We start from the raw sequence: 20,952 nt of genomic DNA, 5'->3' as shown, positions 1-20,952 counted from the left end.
TAGACTGATTACAGCCTGTAAAAATGTGACATTTCAGAAACAGTCCAGCCAACACATGCATTCAACACAATAGAATATGGAATGGGACGTTTTCCTACAAACAGAGATTTCAAAGTTAATTTTACTGTGGTGTTGCACAAACACTGTTTTATTACAGAGATTTCAAAGTTAATTTAAAAGGGTTCTCCATGAACAATAGCCCATTCATCCACAATAACAACCTTTCTCTTATCAGACTGTAATGCTCACATTAGCATTTTTAATTAAAGATCTGTAATGCTCCATTCACAGTAACTACATAGTGTGCGATGAACTTGTGCTGGGAATGTGATTATTAATGCAGTGAATGACAGTCAAGTGGGTCCAAGGTATGAGGATTGCGCATCAGTTAGGTCGTGTGAAATTGACAATCTTCTTTACTCAGAATGTATCATTTCCACCTTAAAGGGTTCCAGTCACAATGCCCCCCCCCCCCCCCCCCCCCTGTAGATCATTAGATGGCGCTGGCTCTCTCAGAAAAATTCTTGCAAACACCACAAAAGGTATGGGGACAAGAGGGCGAAAAACGAGAATTGTGAAGCTGGTAACCAGCTTCTCCTTCGTGGCGATGCTGACGAGTACAGCTGAGAGTTAAACATTACGCCATGCTTGGTGATGAGTGACAGTGAGAAAAACAGGAGTTCTGGTTCACTGGTAATATTAATGACTAATAAAAAAAATAACTTTTAAATGACTATTGCAGTCAGACACTCATGGAAAAAGCCACAGAATTTTCCACTTTTTAATTTTAGGTTTAAAATCATGAAAATACTATTCAGTTGTACGCAAGCAAAGCAATAATACACTATTTAAAGGGATATTTAAAGCAGTATTGCTAACTAATGTTTTACTGTCTGTCTGGCTCTCTTCATTGCATCATATAACCACGGGAGTAATTGCTATTCAGTTTAAAGAAACAAATCATAAATTCAAACATTATCGAGCAATACAAAACGTAGTCTTGCAAAAACTACAGGCTTCGCAAACCCTACGTCAGCAATGTAGAACAGTATTTGTAACGCCGCTTTCCAGTTTGTCTAGCGAGGGGCGGTGGGGGTGTATGTTTCCCAGCGTTGCTATGGGAATGTTTTCTGTGAGACAACGCACGCACCGACAAGTTTGAAATCATGGCGGCGCAGGAGCTGCTGATAAGCGAGAACTGGATAATTGAAAAGGCAGACCTGGTCAAGGATTCACCAGACATCGGTAAACACGCCACACACTGTACAGGAGGGGTGCACACAGCGACACGAAACCAGAACGCTGGAGACTAACTAGAAAATGAATCAGAGGCGAACTGATTTAGCAAGTGCATGACAAATGCAGTGCATTTGAGTGTTCAGTAAAATAACTTTCACACAGCAACACAATTACTACTGTCGTTGTGTAGCAACGACCACGTTAATGCTGGAATAGATGCTTTTATCATTCATTATTATTTACGTGTAGCACCTTACTGTGGTGGACTTCTTGCAAAAAAAAAATCAGAATTTTTTTTTTTCATTTTCAGTCACATTAGATTAGAATGAAGATGTTTAATGTTACCACGCGCTGAATACTGTACTTGTTTTAGTGATTCTGGTGACGTCATTTCAGTGAGTATCGTGACGGTGAATTTGATATAACAACACTGCATTTTATTAGTCACAGAACTGCCGGTGTATGGTGTCAATAGTTCGGATACTTGTCGAGAGATTAGAGGACTCCTGTTGCATAGCAGTTTCACCCTTTCCATGTTTTACTACGCTCAGAGTTTGATTAGCCACAGTGTGTTGGTTACAAGCGCAGGTGTGTCTTATTATTAAACCCATAGTAAAACTGGGAATGGACACAACTACTATGCAATGGGAGCCTTATTTCCACCCCTGCAATTCATAACAAGAATATTTAAGTTAATGCATGACAGCAAAAACTACAGAAAGTTGGGACTAGGAGTATCCCATGTTTGGCTCTTGTTACAGTGTATTTCCTGAGAAGTTACTGTAAGTTTGCCTGGAAAAGCACAGTAAGCAGCAACATTACTAATGTCTGCACTATGTTCTGTCATTTGCAGGTCCATGTTCATGCTTCAGTAGATGTGCTTTAGACTTTATTGTTATATGTTTTTACTGTTGCCAAGAGCATTCTCTAGCAGATTAAACCACTATCCTGTTTCACATACAGTCTGCTATTCAATGTATTATCAGTGGAATATAGCTTGGGTTGTCATCCAGGTACCTGTATTGTGGTGTTCTTTGAATGGGGATATGAGTCATGAGCCCTGCTAACCCTGCTGCTGTATCCGCGCTTCCAGCTGAAATGAAATCTCTGTCACTGCGAGGGACGCATACAGAGAAGATCCGGTCCTTTGGAGAGGCTTTTAAACGCTTCACAGGTCTTCGATTACTGGACTTGTCCAGGAATTCCATAGTCAGTCTCGAGGTAAGGAAGGAAGGACAAGGACTAACGTCCCCTAACCCTCCCATAACAGAGTGGGGAATGCATTGAAGACTACCAGCAAAACGCCCACACAGGTCAACTATAAAGAGGTCTTGTAGGAAATGCTAGAATCAGTTAGTTCCAACAATCACATTCCCTGCACAGGTCATGTTTACGCACAGCAAAGCATGGCTTGAGAATGCCGCTGGATTACTTTTACTGTATTTGGAGCCGTTGGTGGATATAGGTCCCACATTTTGAAAGACTGAAATTGTAATGGTACCGTCAATACTGTGGGGGAGAGGGGGCGACACTTAAGTGGAGATAACACACGGCTGGCTTCATTTACAAATAACATTGCCCACACCAGCCCTGACAGCATCTGTGCAGTAAATGCTAACTTCAGGATTACAATTAACAATGTTGAAGCACATAATTATGCAGGTGGGTGTGGGATCAGATCTGGCAATGCCTACACTGCCCGATGACTAAGCATTAGAAATATATTTAGTAATTTGGATTAAAGAAGACCATCTGGTCTTTGGGTTTGGTTTAACCTTTTGATAAGCGTTGCACATAATGGATGCGAGCGTGCATTTTTTACAATTGCTATTTTTCCTTGCAGGGTATACAATATTTAATCTCGCTGGAGAAATTAAACCTGTACTACAATAATGTTCCTTCACTGAAAGAAGTTTCTTGTCTGCAACTGCTGAGTGATTTGAAAGAACTGGACTTGCGCCTCAACCCGGTGGCCAGTAGTAAGGAAGACTATAGACTTAGTGTGGTGAGCATGCTGCCCAAGTTAGAAAAGCTAGGTAAGTGAATCCCTTACCTCTCCTCCAATGGAGCCCCCCCTCTCCCCCCATACACTGAAGTCCAGCACTGTGTAACTTATCATAGTGATGAATACAGCTTGCTACTGGAGTAATTATGTAGCCACTTTACACTTTGTAAAGTCAATTGATCTTTATTTATTTGCAAGTGTTGTGTATACAGCTAGCACTTTCACCAGGAAACTGAACTGCTTAATAAGGAGAAGGGAAGTGCTTGGTTTTTAATACCAGTAGCTCTACCTGTTTTGTGGCTTGGCTAGATGAAGCCGTTTCCGTGGCTACCAAGTTAGTCATTGGTCTCAGCTCAACTGTATCTGTAAAGCAGTCTCCTGCCTCAGAGTGCAGCCTTGTCACTTTATTTTCAGTTGTGTCCCTTGTTTGAGCTGAAGGCTGATCGGGGATAGGTCAAGACGTTCCTTCTTGTTTTCAGACGAGAGGCCTGTGAGAGACAGCGAAAGGAAATCTGCAAGCAGCCAGGATTACAAGAAGATAATGGCCCTGGGAAAAGAGGACAGCAGGTAGGAGGCACTGCAACACCGGGTGGCAAGTCATGGGATTAGTCAGGGGCTGTTCACAGTTTGGAGTTTAAAAGTCAGCCCAGTGTTTGAAATGATTTGGTTTTGTCAACAGTAAGCATGGTTTTGGCCTCAGTGTCCATACGGTGTAAGGCTGATGTATTTCATATTCAATATTTATTCAAAGGGGCTGGTTAACAAGGCTTCACTCCAACTAAACAGAGAAAAATAGCATACACACAACTACACATACAGACTGGGTACCAACAGGTACAAGCCTATAGTAAATTAATCTGAGATAAACTGATTTAGCTAAGTCATGACAAAATAAAAGCAACTGTTTGGAAAAATGAATTTAGCCGAGCAATTTCAACAGCCGTGCTAGTGGAAGAACCTACGCCTTTGTCATGACATCCTGAAGCACCATACTAGAAAAAGTCATAGACTAATAAGAACAAAAGCAGTGCCTTCATGTTTATTGTATCGCACGCCATGCAATATATTAACAACTGTTACAGTTACAGGACTAGAAATAAACACAGTTTAAGGAAGAAACATGCTTTATTTCTCATTTTGTAAAAACACTTTGGAGTAAAAAGCTTTGAAAATGTGTTTAGCAGGACCAAAATACCTGCAGTACTGTACGTGAAAGAAAAAGATTTTAAACTTCAATTGCAGTGATCTGACAAAGAAGAAGTATGGGCTTGATGAGTGTACTCAGGATATTCACTTGCAGGGCAGGTACAAGTGGAGCTGCGGATTAAACACAGGTTTGGGAGATTTCTTTATATTTGTTTACTAGCAGCTTTAGATATGTGAAACTTGATATAACAATTATCCCATAGGTCCTGAAATTTTACACTTTGTAATTGCACAGGCTGGCGGAAATAACTCCGCAATCTGCAATCTTTTTCTACTTGTCCTAGTTTATTACTGTTGCTTACAGCATGCCAATTCATTTTAATAAATACTTTTTCTTCAGAAATCGACAGTTAAAAGGTGTTTCATTAAAGTTAACTTGGTGTCTCTTTCATGTAACTTTTGTTCAGTTCTCCCCTGGATTCCCCTTGCCTTTTCAACCAGTAACCTGTATGACATTTCTTATTTCTTATTTAGACTTCAATGAAAAGTTGCGCCCCCGTGACCTCCAGCTGAACTTTGAGCCTGTGGATCCATGGAGATATTCTTCAGCTCTCTCTGTAACTGCTGCCAGTGCGGAGCAGAAGGAAAATGCAACCAATGAACAGAAGGTGAGTGATGAACAATAACAAACTGTTATTACATGCTATAGCAGATATCATTATTCCATACCCTGCAATCCACATGCTGCATATTTTTAAAAGCACACGGAGTAAAACTGCAGAAACACATTGGTAGCTACAGTATAGAGAGTCTAGTTACATTGCAGCAACAATTAGCAGCACATCCACTCTCAACAATGATAACCAGTAGTCGGAATGTCTTAATGTTGCAAACAAACACATATTCAAAAGAATGTAAAGTTCATCATTCCCTTGATGTTTTCCTAGGTGTCAGAAATAAGGAGATCGAGAGAGTTTAAGTCCAGTGATCTGGAAGAAGGTAGGTAACATTCTGATTGTCTAAGACTGTTTGGATTATATCGTCACGTTTGCATTTTATCACGTTTTTATATAAAAAATGTTGGGGGTGGAGGATAATGCATGCAGGGTGAATTTATATATCTATATATATATATACCAAAATACTGTATATATCAATTTCTAGAACCAAAAATGATGATAGCTTTGTAGGGAGAGTGTATATATGTCAAGTAGACAGTCTAAATAATTGAAACCATTTAACAGCTTTATTCCAGAGCAGGGGTCTGATCCCTTGAATAACACCACCTCAATTTATTTGTCCCAGAATACAGACCCCTTCCATCTCCAACACGCTCCTCCCTGCGCTCCCCTGGAAAGTCTCCCACCAGATCCAAGGACGGTTTCCGGGTGACTTTCTCAGACAGCCGAGCCCCTGCAGACCCCGCCAGGTCTTCCCATGTTGCTGAGATGGATAAGGCTCTCTCTTCACCAGGGCTCAGTGGGATTGAGAGCACGTACCTGTGCAAGCAGCACCGCAGTGTGAATTATGCCTATCAGACACCCACTCCTCTTAGAGACGAGACTCCTGCAAACTCTTACAGCGATGCCAGCAGCATAGTGCCACGAGGCAGCTGCACAAGACTGCACGCTGAAAAGCATGCCTACAAGTCATCTTGTGTGGATCTGCTGCAGCACCAGCTTGATAAAACATCATCTGCCGAGTCGAGTACCGACAGACTACTGAAACTGACTTCAGGTAAAATACTGGATTGCAAAAATTAGATGTTTCTTTTTTTTCCTATGATGTACTCAGAACAGGGAATGCATGGTTAAAAAACACAAAAAAAAAGGAGTAGGCTTAAATAGTACTACACCGCGATGTACAAGTGACCTTACAATGAGTAAAGCAAACAAAAAAATGTGTTGTACTTACAATCAATATTAAAGAACACAATTTTGAAATAAGAAAGTGTCCAATGCTGTCTGCTATTTACAATGTACCACCTGCAATGTACTGCTGTAAATCCATCTCAATTTTGCGTGCTGCTTCGTAGCCAGTTTCAAAGCCACGATTCTGCCTCAGTCTGCCAGAAATATGCAGTGTGTTATAAAAGCTCCATGAAGTATGTGCATAAATCATGCACGTGCGCTCTGTAGCACTGGCAACGAGTAATAAAGTTGTCAATAAGCGGTGTGCAGTTGCTAATATCAGAATTCCATTAACATTAAAGTCTATGGGGCGGGATTGGTACCTGGGAAAACGTTGTTAATAACCGAAAGTTGTCTTTATCAGGGTTGCTAATAACCGGCATCTACTCTGTGTGTGTGTGTGTGTGTGTGTGTTTATATATATATATATATATATATATATATATATATATACTTATTGTATATATGTTTTTTCTTTTTATATAGATACAGTGTATATATTCTTCTTCTTATTAAAGTAGATTCCTTTTCTTGGCAGACTTGTACCTCACTACACACATTAACAATGAAAAGGCCACCTCAGCTTCCTCTGGTAGTTCATCCAAGAAGTCCACAGTTTCCATTGAGCTCACTCCACAGGGCTGCATGACGACTCCAGACAGATCCCACCCGGCTCCCAGCGTCTCATCCAGGCCTCGGGTGTCGAGGGGCTTGATGGAACAGCTGAACTCGGAACTGCTTTCCAAAAAGAAGCCCTCGACGCCTGCCCAGGAAAAGAAAAGATTCCCGCGGCCAGCTGAGTTCTCAAACTCGTTTTCTCCCAGAACCGAACTGAGAAGAGCCGGCAGTCTGAACAGCGTGTTGTATACTGTATCAGATTATAAAAGAAGGGAGAGAGAGGTATGGTCCCATGTCTAGTATTTCTTTATCGTGATCGGGCAAGACTTTCAGCCCCAGTAGTTGTGAGCAGTCAAGGCCAATGGAGCTTATTATGTCTTGATCAGAGAAACGCTGAGTGCTTTGTACTCCAAAGTAAAGTAAAACACAACAAACCACAAAAAAAATATTTAGACATTTAATTGTGGGTACTGTGAGTAGTCTAAAATTAAAATCTTTGAACACATATTTATTTCCAGGTTTTATTACCTCCTTTTTTTAAACTTTTTTTTTTTTTGAATTCCATAATAGACTAAGCTACTGGTTTATATCAAATAGAATAGTTTGTGTAATAGGGTAGACCAGTGCATGAACACGTTATTATGATTGTCTTTAGGCTACTGACCTCACAGGGTATCGCAGCCAATCACCGCCCAGCTCGAGCTCCCAGTCCATTTCTGATATTTCATCCGTCCTGAAGCAGCTGCTAGATTTGGTGGATCGGTACTGGAACGGATCCAAATCCCTTCACCTGAACCGCAGGTTCCTCAGTAAGTACAGTACATGCCTGCTCTGCTGTTTCCAGCTTGCCCTGGTGAATGTTTTATTCTGTCAGCTTTCTCCTCCAGTGATTTTCATAACCTCGGCCCCTTTTTATTAATTATTCAAACAGCGGACGTAGGTGAGACCTGTTTCCATTGCTGGGACTGTGGATTTCAGAGGAGAGACAGAAAACAGGAGGAATGTCAGGGATGGAAATAAGACTCCCATTGCATAGCAGTTTGATCCACTCCTCATTTCACTAAGATGATGAGCTTTTTACCTACACACTGAGGCTAATCAAGCTTGTATTAAAACCTAACATGGGTGTAACTGCTATGCTGGAGCAGTTTTATTTCCATCCCTAAGGCTCAATAGCAGGGTAGACTTTGTTCACATGTTTTATAGTTGCAATCATTCACATTTTTTTTCTAGCTCCAGCTCATGATTTGCTAGCCAGTCTGACTAGTAGCCCAGCATCGGCAGATTCTCTGCAAAGAAGCAATGCTCCAACAGGTCTTGGAGTGGACTCTGCAGAGCTGCAGCAAGTGAACCGGCAGCTAATACAGACGCAGGAAGAACAAGTCAGTGGGAGAATGTTACAGCTTTAAAACACACTGCACGCTGTTTTAACAGCTTCTTGAATAGTCAAAACCTTTGTTGGAGAATGTCTAGTACTCTCGCCTGTTAATCACATGTTTAGTGTTTCAAAATCAAGTGACTCCATGAGTGGTTGCGTTGAGCAGATTTGGCTTCAGAGTAGACCGAACGTGGTGGTCAGACCACCTTGTTTTCATGAGGGAGGAGGCTGTGTGGTCCAGTGGTTAAAGAAAAGGGCTTGTAACCAGGAGGTCCCCGGTTCAAATCCCACCTCAGCCACTGACTCATTGTGTGACCCTGAGCAAGTCACTTAACCTCCTTGTGCTCCGTCTTTCGGGTGAGACGTAATTGTAAGTGACTCTGCAGCTGATGCATAGTTCACACACCCTAGTCTCTGTAAGTCGCCTTGGATAAAGGCGTCTGCTAAATAAACTAATAATAATTAATACTAATAATAACTAATAATAATAATAATAATGAGGGAGCGAGGGAGCAGACAGCAATACAAACCCAGTACAACTAGAACAGAACCCAGCAATGAAACACCAGACGAGAAACAGAAACACAGTTAATACACGAAAGGTTCATTCGTAAGAAGAAAATACATTTCAATTACAGGACTTTTTTTTTATGTTACCTATGATTATCCAAGTATAACAGTAAATATAGTAGATATTGACATGTGTTCACATTATGAACTGAGTAGTGTACAAACCCTTTCACTTGTGAACAAGGTGATTGTAGGAATGGTGAATAGTGAGGGGAAACCCCAGGATGTCCTTTCTGTATGAATTTTGTTTTTAGGAATCCCTGAAGAGAAAAGTGTCGCAGCTTTTGGAGGAGAACAGCGCTTTGCGAACACAGGTACCAAAGACCGATACAAAGACTGCTGCCTCTCAAACTATTGGTGAGTTTTCTTTCTTGTGTGCGGTTTCAGTTTTCCTTAGTTGTCAATTTTCTGTTGCCATTGCTATGCCACAATACTTAACGGTTTTTATGTATTTATTTATTTATTCATTCATTCATTCATTTATATTAAGATGATCTTCAGCAAGCTATCGAGCATCTGAGCCTTCAGGTTGAAAGTCTGAACCAACAACTGAAACAGTTCAGGAAGTTCGAAGAAGCAGTCACCATGCTACAGGAGAGCCACAGGTAGGGTCCCAGGGGCTTGGAGAAACACACACCACAGGTAGGGTCCCAGGGGCTCGGAGAAACTCACACCACAGGTAGGGTCCCCGGGGCTCGGAGAAACACACACCACAGGTAGGGTCCCAGGGGCTCGGAGAAACACACACCACAGGTAGGGTCCCCGGGGCTCGGAGAAACACACACCACAGGTAGGGTCCCCGGGGCTCGGAGAAACACACACCACAAGTAGGGTCCCCGGGGCTCGGAGAAACACACACCACAGGTAGGGTCCCCGGGGCTCGGAGAAACTCACACCGCAGGTAGGGTCCCCGGGGCTCGGAGAAACACACACCACAGGTAGGGTCCCCGGGGCTCGGAGAAACACACACCACAGGTAGGGTCCTAAGCAACGGGGTGTTTTCCACACGTTAAGCTGTGACTTCTTTTTATTCTAAAGAAACATTTTAGCATTCTGTATCTTTAGTATAAAGCTTGGGATAGCTGGCAGAGTCTGCAAGCGTCAGACGATCTGTTTTCCAATAAATTGTCATCTGGACTTGCTTGCAGGTCGCTGGTGTCTACAAATGATTGCCTGCTACAACAGTTAAATATAGCAGGAAGCAGACTCCCATCTGAACTGGGGCAGTCCAGCCTCGCCTCAGAAAACACAAGGGCTGCGAACGGACCTTCTCCCAGCAGCAGACCCAGTGCTTCCTCCTCAAGATTCAGTCAGTATAGCAGACTGAGCACCTGTCCACTCTGAGACCACCACCCAGGATGTAGGATGTGAAGTCTGGCTCTGGTAGAGTAGCAGTCACAGAACAACAGGGCAGCATGACTTTCAGACAATTCACCATCTTGCATAACAAATAATTTTTAATTAGGAATGCGAGTTCTAAGAAGATATTTATTGAAGTGAAGTGAAGTGAATGCATATATATATATATATATATATATATTAGTGATGGGCACCAATATCGGTATTTTGATAGATTGATATTGTTTGATATCGATCATAATTTCCATATCGCGATACTCTTTCTTGCTGATACTGCTAAAATACAATCGCAGTGTAATCAAGTTTGTTTTATATGGAGATGCAATAAACCCAATACATAGCAATCATTGTCAGCCTCATAGGCAAAGAAACACCACACACACAAGTATTATTTAACCATTTTGTTTAATTGATTTAGGTACCAAACACTTAGCATGCTGCATTAAGTTTGGCACTACTAACCGTCTTGTTTCTGGTGCAAAATTCGGCATAACACCGTACGTGATACTTTTAGAGGTAAACAAAAGCAAGACTGAAGGATATGTATATGAATCATGTTTTTAAAAGACCTTGGATTGATTTGTATATATCTTCATAATGGTGGGGGAGCAAAACAAAATGATTGTAGATTGTTACAACAAAGTGTGCCCTCGCAAACACTGTAATATCAAATCAAATTGTATTTACACAGTGCCTTTCATACCAAATGATCTCAAAGCCATTTATATGAGACAGTGACCCCAGGCCCAGCTTAATACAACTCTGTCCTGGCTTGTGAAAGATGGTTCCCATTGTTGTAAAGCAGATAGGATCCTTGGAAAGGCTCTGTCAGAGTGGATCTATCATGCTTAATTGAATGTGCAGAGAATAATACATTTGTTTTGTGTTTAGGATAATGTGTTGTAATTAGACTATATTTAAGCACCATACAGGATTGATTCATTCCAACTCATTAACTGAATGACGTGTCTGTTTGTTTGTTTTTATTTTTAAATAAATTGTGTACTTGAATTATATTACACATATTAAAACAAGTTTGACTAGAAATATGCGCTGTTGTTGAATTTAGATTTACATAGTGTCTTCATCTGATAAGTATTTACAACGTTTGTTTGCAATCACTATTAGCCTATTTGTAGACATATATTTTCATTGTAAAATAAAAATAAAATTGATTTCTTTATAATTTGTCATATTCTGACCACTGCAAGTTACAAACTTACCTGTGTGTAGAGATAGTGATTTAATTTTGTATGTGTTTTTAGAAATGTTTTAAAATAATGAATCAGTTTCAAGAATATATTGTATGGGAATAATCCAAAGTAATTTATATCTGTAAATAATCACATGTACATTTATTTTCATTAAACGTTTTGAAACTGTAACTTTGTGGCAGCGTACAATAAATGCTTGTCCTTTCACCTGTAGTTTAATTTTATTAATTATCCCGTCAGTCTAAATTATTCTTCTTCTTTGAACCTGTGTTTGATAGCGGCATTGCGGTCAACCAGAGAGGAGAGGTGAGGAGAGTAGAGGAGGAGGGAAGGGGTCACGTGGTGTGTGTTTGTTTGTTTGTTTGTTTGTCAGGTTAAGAAGTTAAAATTGGGAGAAAGTTCAAGTTACCCAGAACAACGCTATGTAATTTACCAAAAACAAACTTACTCATTAGGGCTCTGGTACTGTACCTGGACGCACGCGCTACCTAATGCAGGTAAATGGGGGTTGATTTGAATAATAAAATATAGCGGCGTGAGGAACAGGTTTGAGTCTCGAGACGCATTTTAAACGAAAACAGACTTATTTTTAAGCACACCATCGATGCACTCCGACAACTGGAAAATAAAGCAAAACTACGGTATTTCATTACGGTTTTTTTTTTTTTTAATAATTATAACTTAATCGTTTGACAGTAAACAAATATTATTCAAATTGATGTATGTTTGTAGGATGCTGTGCCTGTTGACGACACTTTTGCAGATAGGTAGAAATTAATTTGACAAAATGAACACCTTTACAAATTTTAGCAACACCAGGGAAATGTATTAGTATTCGAGTGAAATAATGATCTTTGTAAATATTGAAAACGGAAGCAAACTATATGGAAATGTTGCTCATTTAATTTAAAGACGTAACTTGTTTTTTTAGATAGGAAGAAATCTTTGATGGAAGGGCTTTCACTTCAATTTTGGAGGATGACTCTTCTCCATTCCTTTGAACAGGCTAGCTGGTTTTCAGGAATCTGTGTTGTGGAAAGATGCCTTCTCTCTGAGCCGGTCAAGACTCCAGATTGTTTATTGATAGGGACGGTTGCACCTTCAGGCACCTGCATTATTACATTCACACAGCCAAGCTAGCTTCATCCTGTGCAACTGAAGTAAACCTGTTGTCTGAGCAAGCGTCTGTCTTGAACTTAACATCCTTACTACAGGTAATACAAACTAGCAAATTAAATAAAATCCTAAATAAATATGGTTGAGCTATTACAAAGACACCTATAGGAAGATAAGAGATGATATTGTGTACCAATACTGAAATGTTTTGGTTTTTTCTCTCTCTCTTGTTCGTTTATAAATGTGTTTTACGACATGCATGATTGATTTTTATATAGTGCCAATATAATAGTGCCACATAATGCAAGCCTTTTCACACTGCACCATGGACTGGCCTAATCCAAAGTAATATTCAATAACTAACATGCTGCATATGGATATAGCGTGTGAAACACTTAATTTACTATATTTATTTTTCATTCTCCAGGCCTTAGAAAATCTTCAGACTGGAAAACATTATTTGCGTGCACGTCCTGCAGACGTCCACGTTTCTGAAAGAGCTTCTTTTGAATTACTGGAAAACACGAATATGCAATACCAGGTTACCAGAGCTGATCAGAAGTCTGGTATCAACAGGTAACAAATCAGAACTAATGTTACTAGAAATGCGGACACAACGTAAAGGTCTACAACATTAATTTTTGGTGTGAATAAGCTGGTCTTAATTTTAAAAAAGTGTTCTGTTTCTGGGCAGGGCTGCATGATTAGCACACCGTTGCTGGACACTGTTAATTTTTGCTTTTTTTCTACTGGATTTGGTGAAAAAGTACCCCAGCCTAGTCAATGAGGACAACTTACTGTGGTTGTGTGAGGAGGCTGCCATAATAGAATGTGGATGCAGTGAGTTCAGGTTCATAGGTAAGATGCTACTGGGAGGCCCACTGAGTAGTGCTGTAATAAGAGCTCTGAAACCTGCTACTACTGCCTAACCTTGCATACTGAGTGACACTTAAGATGCCAGATGACAAGCAACTTCCAAAATTAAGTATTTACTTACACAGGTGTAAATACTTGTTAATAAACATTATTGTAGTATTAAAGCTACTAATTGTACATGTTCTTCACGCATACACTTCAGGATAGTTGTATAAAGTATTTTGTTAAGTATACACGCTATACCAAACTGAAGCTGTATTACAGCATAAAAAAAGAATACAACCCCCCAAAAACAAACAAGCATACTAATGTATGTAACTCAGAAAACAGTGGGCTAGATTGTGACTGCTATTCTTTTAACAACCAAGACACAAGTCCTAGTTCTTTGCCAGAATGTGCAGCCAGACCCCTCTATATCATGGTTCTGGAGTTGCTAGTGAAGTATCCTGATTCAGCACCGGGACAGCTCCACGTGGAGGGCAACCTGGGAGTAAACTGTACATCACTGGCACCGGTGTCATCTTTCAGCATGTCAGGTAAGTAAATAATAATGTATATGGCTTATATAGAAAACAGGTTTTGTTAGTTGTGTTCTTAGCCATATTGGTGGAGCAGACCTCCAAAACAAATTACTAGTATCATTGTTACTGCAATGAGATGTATAGGATTTGTAGTGTACTCCACAATGTACTACCCGATTCAGTATTCACAAACATTGCTTTTCTTGTATGTAAATCACTGAGATAGTAGACCCAGTGGAGTTTCTTGGTTGTATCCTGCTTTTTATTTATCCATTTTGAATTGCCAGGAACTGGTTAGGGACATGGTGACTGCCACTGACTGAAAACATATGTGAGCTGAGTGAACTTTGCAAGTATGTGGACAAACAAGGCAATGAACATCAGGCAACTAATAGCTTACAGTGCATTCAAAGAGTTGAGTGAGATCTGTAAGTGAATTCAGTATTATATTTCAATGTGTCAAATACATTTTGTGTTCGTCCTGTTTTTAGGATATTTGGAGACGAGAGAAGAAGCTTGGACTGCTAGTATTGAAAATGTATCATATTAAAGTTTATATAGGAACTCATTGGTTTGCAACTTATCTGAAAACCCTGCTGAAGGCAGGTAGGAGAAAATGATTAGATGAATTTAGAAATGATCTTACTCTTGTTATGGTTTTGTTTTCTAAGGAAACAAAAGCTCAGTTCCATTTGTCTTTTAGTATCCAGAGCTGCTTTCAAACTTCAAAAAGGTTCGCTGGATTGCCTTTGGTCAGATCCTCTACATCAAAGTGGGTGGACAGATGTTCCGACACATTCTCAACTTTCTTAGAGTTGGCAGACTGCTTCTACCATCTGAATTCAAGTACAGTATAGCATATTAACAACTTCATGGCAAAACGTGTTTTTCAGTTGGAGTGGTCATATATAGAGTGATACTTTGTAGTGTTCAAATATAAAATATTGCACCAATCTAACTGTTTCTGAATTTGCAGTGCATTTATATATATATATATATATATATATATATATATATATATATATATATATATATATATATATATATATATATATATATATATATATATATATATATATATATATATATATATATATATATATCTTTTAAATATTGACATTGTATCAGTGCAGTCCCAATAGGTAAGAACGTTGTGTGTGTGTGTGTGTGTGTGTGTGTGTCAGTAGTCCTAAATTAATTATCAGTATATTAGTTTTCTCTTTAACGTGATAATCGTGGCTTACTAAATAGGCAACCTATTTCTGGCCTCAAGAGGGAGCCAGAGTACAGCTGCTGAAAAACAACTGCCGGTTTGTGAAAGTAATCTCTTCAATATGCTGTAAATATCTGCAGCATTCTGGTTAGTTACCCTAACACTAACCATTAAACCTTCTAAAGCTACACATCTATTATAACTTTGCTAAATAAAATAACGTGTTCCATCAGTGTAGTAATTATATATGATTTAAGCTTCTCTTTTTCTCTAACCTATTCTAAAAGGATTGTTGGATTTTTCTGTTTCTCATTGGAGAAACACACTTTTTACAACTGAAGTCATCTGTGCAAGTACAATATTAGTCCCACTTTTGCAAAACCGAGGACCACATTTGAAGATTCTAGAAAGCTGTAATCGTGTAATTGAGTTAACAGTTTTTGCTATGCTTAGTCACACATTATAAAACAGGATTTAAGTATTTTTATATTATTTTTAACCCCAGAATGTGGTTTAAATGCAGCGAATCAGGAAGTGAGGCATAGTTTTCGTCTGGTGGATCATTTGACGGTTTTAAGGAAGATGAAGCTGAGATACAGGAGGTAAAATATGAGGTAAGGATTCTGTGAACCATTACTGAGGTGGTCTGTAATCTAAACCTCTGTAGTGTAGTGTTCTCAAGGCTCCAAAGTAATTCAGCAAAACAAAGTCATCATGTAGATTCAGGGACACTTGGTGAATTGGCTCTTCAGGGTAAATTGAAATCCCTAACCACAAAAGTTAAAACAAAGTTGTTGTTTAACCCTTTAGTTGTATAGTTATGTGATTGGCCAACGTGTTGCATTGTTCACAGCTGCATGTCCACAGATGCAGCTAGATGAAAGGAAAGATCTTCCAGGTAGGCAATTGATAATATTTTTGGTTAAACTTGTGTGTGTAACTGTCCTCTAGTGCACTAAACTGAAGCATCTCACACTGTGAATCTGGGTCTGTTTACATGGGTGCCACAGCATTGCTTTTGACACATTCATACTTAACATTTCTATCTTTATAAATATATATTCAGTAGAAGGTGGGGCATAAGTGACACAAACTTTTGAGTTGAGCACGGATTGTAATAGTAATTTGAATCTTGTTTTATTTGTTTTTCAGACATTGCTTTTATACATTTTAATTTGACCTATGAAGAAATCTTATATGCCTGAGAATGCCATCGTTTTTTGACAGGCATCATCTTGGATTCTAAAAGACTGGAAGACTCGGAGGAAGCTACAATGAAAATTGCTAACCTGGTGAACTTGCTCTGGGTAGGATGAAATAACCTTTTACTGTTTGTATTGCCTTGTTAAACTAGATTATGCTTAACTATACTAGAGTGAAGACACCACATGATTTATTCTATTGCAGTGTAAATGAAATGTGGCTTCTATGTTGATCACAATTTTAATTGCTCCATCAGTTAAATTAAAAATAATAAATTATACAAAATACTTTGCACTAGACTCGGCAGATTGCAGCGGAACAGTTTGTTGCAGATTTACTGAATATGGCTTTTTTAAGAACCAGAAAGAAATCCATGATCAAGTGCTCTAGTGGATTAAGGTAAGAACCATACAGCTGATGTTTGTCATTTTCACCACTAGATGGAAGCATTACAATAGGCAACTTTGGTACTGTTAAATGTTTGACATCTGCCCTCATTTCAGTGGGTTTCTTGTTATTGGCTACAGTCTTTGATACTGTTTTGCTTATGGAGAAGTTTTGGATTTGTTAGGTTTATTCTTGTTCTGTATATTTTAATCACATGCTTTACTTTTACAGTTTACATTGCTGTTTGCAAGGAGATATTGTTCAGGAGATTCTGTAAAGCAGCAGTACTTTTTCCAGATAAAGACTCAGCTCTACATTAGCTGCACAAGGATTGACCGGTGACTACGTACAAATACACTTTATACCTAAAAGAAGGAACACTTGGAGATGTCAAATAAGTGCCCTTTATTCTTCCCTATGGACAAGGGTGTCTGTGTATGTGTTTCTTTGTCCAGCCTTTTTTGTATAGTGCAATAATAATTGAGACAGAAAATTAGGATTTGGATACAAAGCAGTTCCTCTTTATTAAATACTTAGAACATCTGTTAGGAGTTAACAAAACTGAAACTTGAGTAAACATTAATGCTGCAGCTCTAAATGAAAATGAAGTTTATTACATGTTAAGAATGGCACTTTAGTGATCCCCTGCTTTGCTAGTTAACAGAAGTGTAAAATGTTATTGTAACCCTCGCCTTTCCACTAAACCACAAAGCACCACCAGTGCAAAGTATCTCCTTATTTACAAATTGTACATTCTTTTAAACTGCTATGTGTTTTTAAGGTAATCTGAACAAACAACCTTTTTTTTTTAACAAGAAAAGGAAGTTAAACAATTCTAACACTTTATTTTTTTCCATGGTTGAAATGCTTTCTGTAGAAGTTTTTATTAATGCATTTCTTGTGAATTCAGTGGTTCTGTTTCCTACTTGCTATGTTTTACAGTTGGACATTCATCTACAGTGAGATCAGTGCCCCCCATCAATCAGCATGCCTGGCTGGGTTAAATCTGACTTCTGGAGAGGTGGACAGAAAGATTAGTCCATCTTGAACTACAATATAAATCCATTACATTTAAACCCCTGAATTTACACTGTGTATTAAAAACAATCAACATGTAAAATACCTCAAATACAACCATTGGAATGAGAAAATGCTGCTTCCTTCAATTAAATCACAGAACCAGAAGTGCAATATCTAAATGATCAGGTAAGCACAAAGTATCATTCACTGTATTGTAGCAGCTCCCTCCTGCTTTATATTTAGTATAAATACGACTTATTTGCTGTTTATTTATCTCAGTCTGCAGCTCAAGTGGTCAAGAATACACAAGGAACAATGTGTAACTGCATTGTAAACTATTGCAATAATTATTTACAACATTTTCAAAGTTTTACAGAAATCTGCCCAAAATCACTGATACATTTTCTAAAAGTTAAATAGAAGAATATTTTTCAGTCAAATATTGTGCCATAAAAGAAAGCTATGAAACAACTTTTAGGCAATGCTACCTTTCCAGTTTTTCAGTATTTGTATAAAAGTTTTGCTGTTTTGACAAGCACAAAAATAAAATCTTGATTTTGTTTTCTCTTCTGTGCTGAAAGGGACTCCGCACTGCCTTTTTCAAGCGCAGCCAGACATCACACCTTAAAAGAAAAAAAAAGTACAAAAGTATTTTAGTAAAACTGTATGCATATATAACTGCTACGGTACATGTTTTGCAGAAATAAAGGGATTATAGATTACAGTCCTTTGAACTAGAGTTAGCCGTGCTCTGGCTCTGGTAGCTCAGCTCCAGCTCCAGGCTGGCTGCAGAGCTGAGGGAGACCCCCTGCTCCAGCTCCAGAGCTGAAGGAGACCCCCTGCTCCAGCTCCAGGCTGGCTGCAGAGCTGAGGGAGACACCTTGCTCCAGCTCCAGAGCTGAGGGAGAACCCCTGCTCCAGCTCCAGGCTGGCTGCAGAGCTGAGGGAGACCCCCTGCTCCAGCTCCAGAGCTGAAGGAGACCCCCTGCTCCAGCTCCAGGCTGGCTGCAGAGCTGAGGGAGACACCTTATTCCAGCTCCAGAGCTGAAGGAGACCCCCTGCTCCAGCTCCAGGCTGGCTGCAGAGCTGAGGGAGACCCCCTGCTCCAGCTCCAGGCTGGCTGCAGAGCTGAGGGAGACCCCTTGCTCCAGCTCCAGGCTGGCTGCAGCAGCCCCGACCCCAACTCTGGAGCCGCTCCAGTGCAGTTCCACACTGCTGCTCCAGCTCCAGCTGCTTTTAGCTGCACTGGAGCTACCAAAACCTGTAATCAGTAATGTATGTTCTTGACTATCATAGTAACATCCCATTTATATTTATGTTTTAATTGTTCAATCAGGTTCATGTGTTTTTTAAAATAAAAGACAAGAATGTAAGATTTTTCTTGAACTTAAAATAAATTTGTATGAATCTGGACAGTATTCTCCTTGTATATTAGGGGCCGCCCAAAATTATCGTAATTTTCTGAAAGCCTACAAAGCATGAGCTGGGATGGGGGGGTTGAGGGTAGTGTCTACTTTTTGATTAAAAAAATTTTTAAAAAAAGATGACATTTTATATAGCTTGAAGTATTCCCATGCCTTCCAGCAAAAGTACTAGAGCCACTTGAGGTGTTTTTTTTTGCCACATTTCATGCTATTTTATTTATAGTCAATGAAAAAAAGCAAACTCTTCCATGGAAGTGATATTATTATTTATTTCTTAGCAGACACCCCTATCCAGGGTGACTTATAATTGTTACAACATATCACATTATTTTTACAAACAATTACCCATTTATACAGTTGGGTTTTTATTGGAGCAATCTAGGTAAGGTACCTTGCTCAAGAGTACAGCAGCAGCAGTGTCTCCCACCTGGGATTGAACCCACAACTCTCCAGTCAAGAGTCCAGAGCCCTAACCACTACTCCACACTCCTGCCCTGATATGGCACTATGGGCTAATTCACTGGTATGCTGTTCTGTTTCTCATTGGGGGACGGTTCAAATCCTGCTGATTCCTGCCTTTATTTTCAGAGACTTGGTTAATTTGCCTTATAGGCAATGAAAACGCAAATTTTTCCATGGAAGTGAGATGGCACAGTGGGCTAATTCACTGGTATGTTGTACTGTTTCTCCTTAGGGGACTGGGTTCAAATCCTGTTGATTCTTTTCTTTATGTTCAAAGATTTGGTTAACTGACTAATATATATTCAGTGTGAAACACAGATTTCCTGTGAGAGCTGGTGGTGCAGTGGGTTAATCCCACAGCCTTCTCTCTCTGAAGACGGTGGTTCAAATCCAGCTCCTGGAGGTGAGTACCTGAGGTAAGTAATGATGTTGGTTGTAAATAATGATGTTGGTTGTGTTTCCACAGATGGAGGAGGAAAAGACCTGCCCTGTGAAGGGAGGAGGAAGATGAAGGGTAAGTAGGAGAGGATAGAAAGGGGGGGGGTCTGGCCCCCCCCAGCAGGGAGGAGAGTGGAAGGGGGGGGTGTTGCTGCTTCAGGAACAAGGCAAACTGATTTTCCTTTACTTCCAGATACTCTTAACAGTATACAGCCCTTAAGAAGGGTGTATAATTATATTACTAATCACAATAAGAACATTTAAAATACACTTCTAAATAGTAACTCTAGTTTGTGGGAAAAAACAGCAACACACCCACATTCCACTTGCCTCCCTGCTGGGGGGGCCAGACCCCCCCCCTTACTATCCTCTCCTACCTCCTCTCCACCTTCTTCCTCCTCCCTCCACAAGGCAGGTCTTCTCCTCCTCCATCTGTGGAAACACAACCAACACCATTATTTACAACCAACATCATTACTTACCTCAGGTACTCACCTCCAGGAGCTGGATTTGAACCACCATCTTCAGGGAGTAAAGGCCATAGGATTAGCCCACTGCACCACCAGCTCCCACAGGAAATGTTTCTTTCACACTGACTATAGAGAACCAAATCTTTGAAAATAAAAAAAAGGAATCAGCAGGATTTTAACCCAGTCCCCCAATGAGAAACAGAACAGTATACCAGTGAATTAGCCCACTGTGCCATATCACTTCCATTTTGTTTATTTAAATGTTTAAACTGAATAATTCAGGAAGGATTTTTTCAAATGTGAAAGGCAGGAAATAGCGGAGCTGCTCCGGAACCTCCGCTCTGGCTCCATGCTCCGGAGCGCTCCAGTGGCTCAGCTCCAGC

The 20,952-nt window shown here is 39.8% G+C and overlaps 2 protein-coding genes across 5 annotated transcripts in view; one reads left to right on the top strand and one right to left on the bottom strand.

The window, feature by feature from the left end:
* The first annotated feature begins 1,096 nt into the window (after nucleotides 1-1,096).
* On the top strand, nucleotides 1,097-11,618 carry LOC117424489 (leucine-rich repeat-containing protein 36-like). Of its 2 annotated transcripts, none has more exons than XM_058992845.1 (14): nucleotides 1,097-1,245; nucleotides 2,333-2,460; nucleotides 3,083-3,275; nucleotides 3,724-3,811; nucleotides 4,487-4,578; nucleotides 4,925-5,058; nucleotides 5,338-5,389; nucleotides 5,696-6,127; nucleotides 6,839-7,200; nucleotides 7,574-7,727; nucleotides 8,152-8,300; nucleotides 9,121-9,223; nucleotides 9,357-9,471; nucleotides 10,015-11,618. In XM_058992845.1, exons 1-14 carry the CDS (start codon nucleotides 1,167-1,169, stop codon nucleotides 10,208-10,210), a joined length of 2,277 nt encoding a protein of 758 aa, XP_058848828.1. In that variant the 5' UTR covers nucleotides 1,097-1,166; the 3' UTR covers nucleotides 10,211-11,618. The 2 variants fall into 2 exon arrangements, with proteins under 2 accessions (XP_058848828.1, XP_058848829.1); XM_058992846.1 differs by lacking the exon at nucleotides 1,097-1,245 and adding an exon at nucleotides 1,257-1,634.
* Nucleotides 11,619-17,254: 5,636 nt separating this feature from the next.
* Nucleotides 17,255-20,952, bottom strand: part of LOC117424695 (uncharacterized) — a 56,870-nt gene continuing 53,172 nt past the window's right edge. For all 3 annotated transcript variants that reach the window (XM_058992842.1, XM_058992843.1, XM_058992844.1), the window contains one exon: nucleotides 17,255-18,398. Coding sequence is in view for 1 of the 3 variants with exons in the window: in XM_058992843.1 (XP_058848826.1) it covers nucleotides 18,393-18,398 (6 nt within the window). In the remaining 2 variants the exon portion in view is untranslated. The remainder of the gene's footprint in view (nucleotides 18,399-20,952) is intronic.

The sequence above is a fragment of the Acipenser ruthenus genome, chromosome 19 (assembly GCF_902713425.1).
Source record: "Acipenser ruthenus chromosome 19, fAciRut3.2 maternal haplotype, whole genome shotgun sequence".
In the NCBI taxonomy this organism is placed as follows: domain Eukaryota; kingdom Metazoa; phylum Chordata; class Actinopteri; order Acipenseriformes; family Acipenseridae; genus Acipenser; species Acipenser ruthenus.
This window is presented reverse-complemented; position numbering and strand designations above follow the sequence as displayed.

What these genes read in the sequence shown, in the direction of transcription:
- LOC117424489 (XM_058992845.1), top strand. Translation starts at nt 1,167, where the DNA reads ATGGCGGCGCAGGAGCTGCTGATAAGCGAGAACTGGATAATTGAAAAG. An exon ending in ACTACTGAAACTGACTTCAG is followed by an intron (nt 6,128 to 6,838) that starts GTAAAATACTGG and finishes TTTTCTTGGCAG; the next exon opens with ACTTGTACCTCACTACACAC. An exon ending in CCTGAACCGCAGGTTCCTCA is followed by an intron (nt 7,728 to 8,151) that starts GTAAGTACAGTA and finishes TTTTTTTTCTAG; the next exon opens with CTCCAGCTCATGATTTGCTA.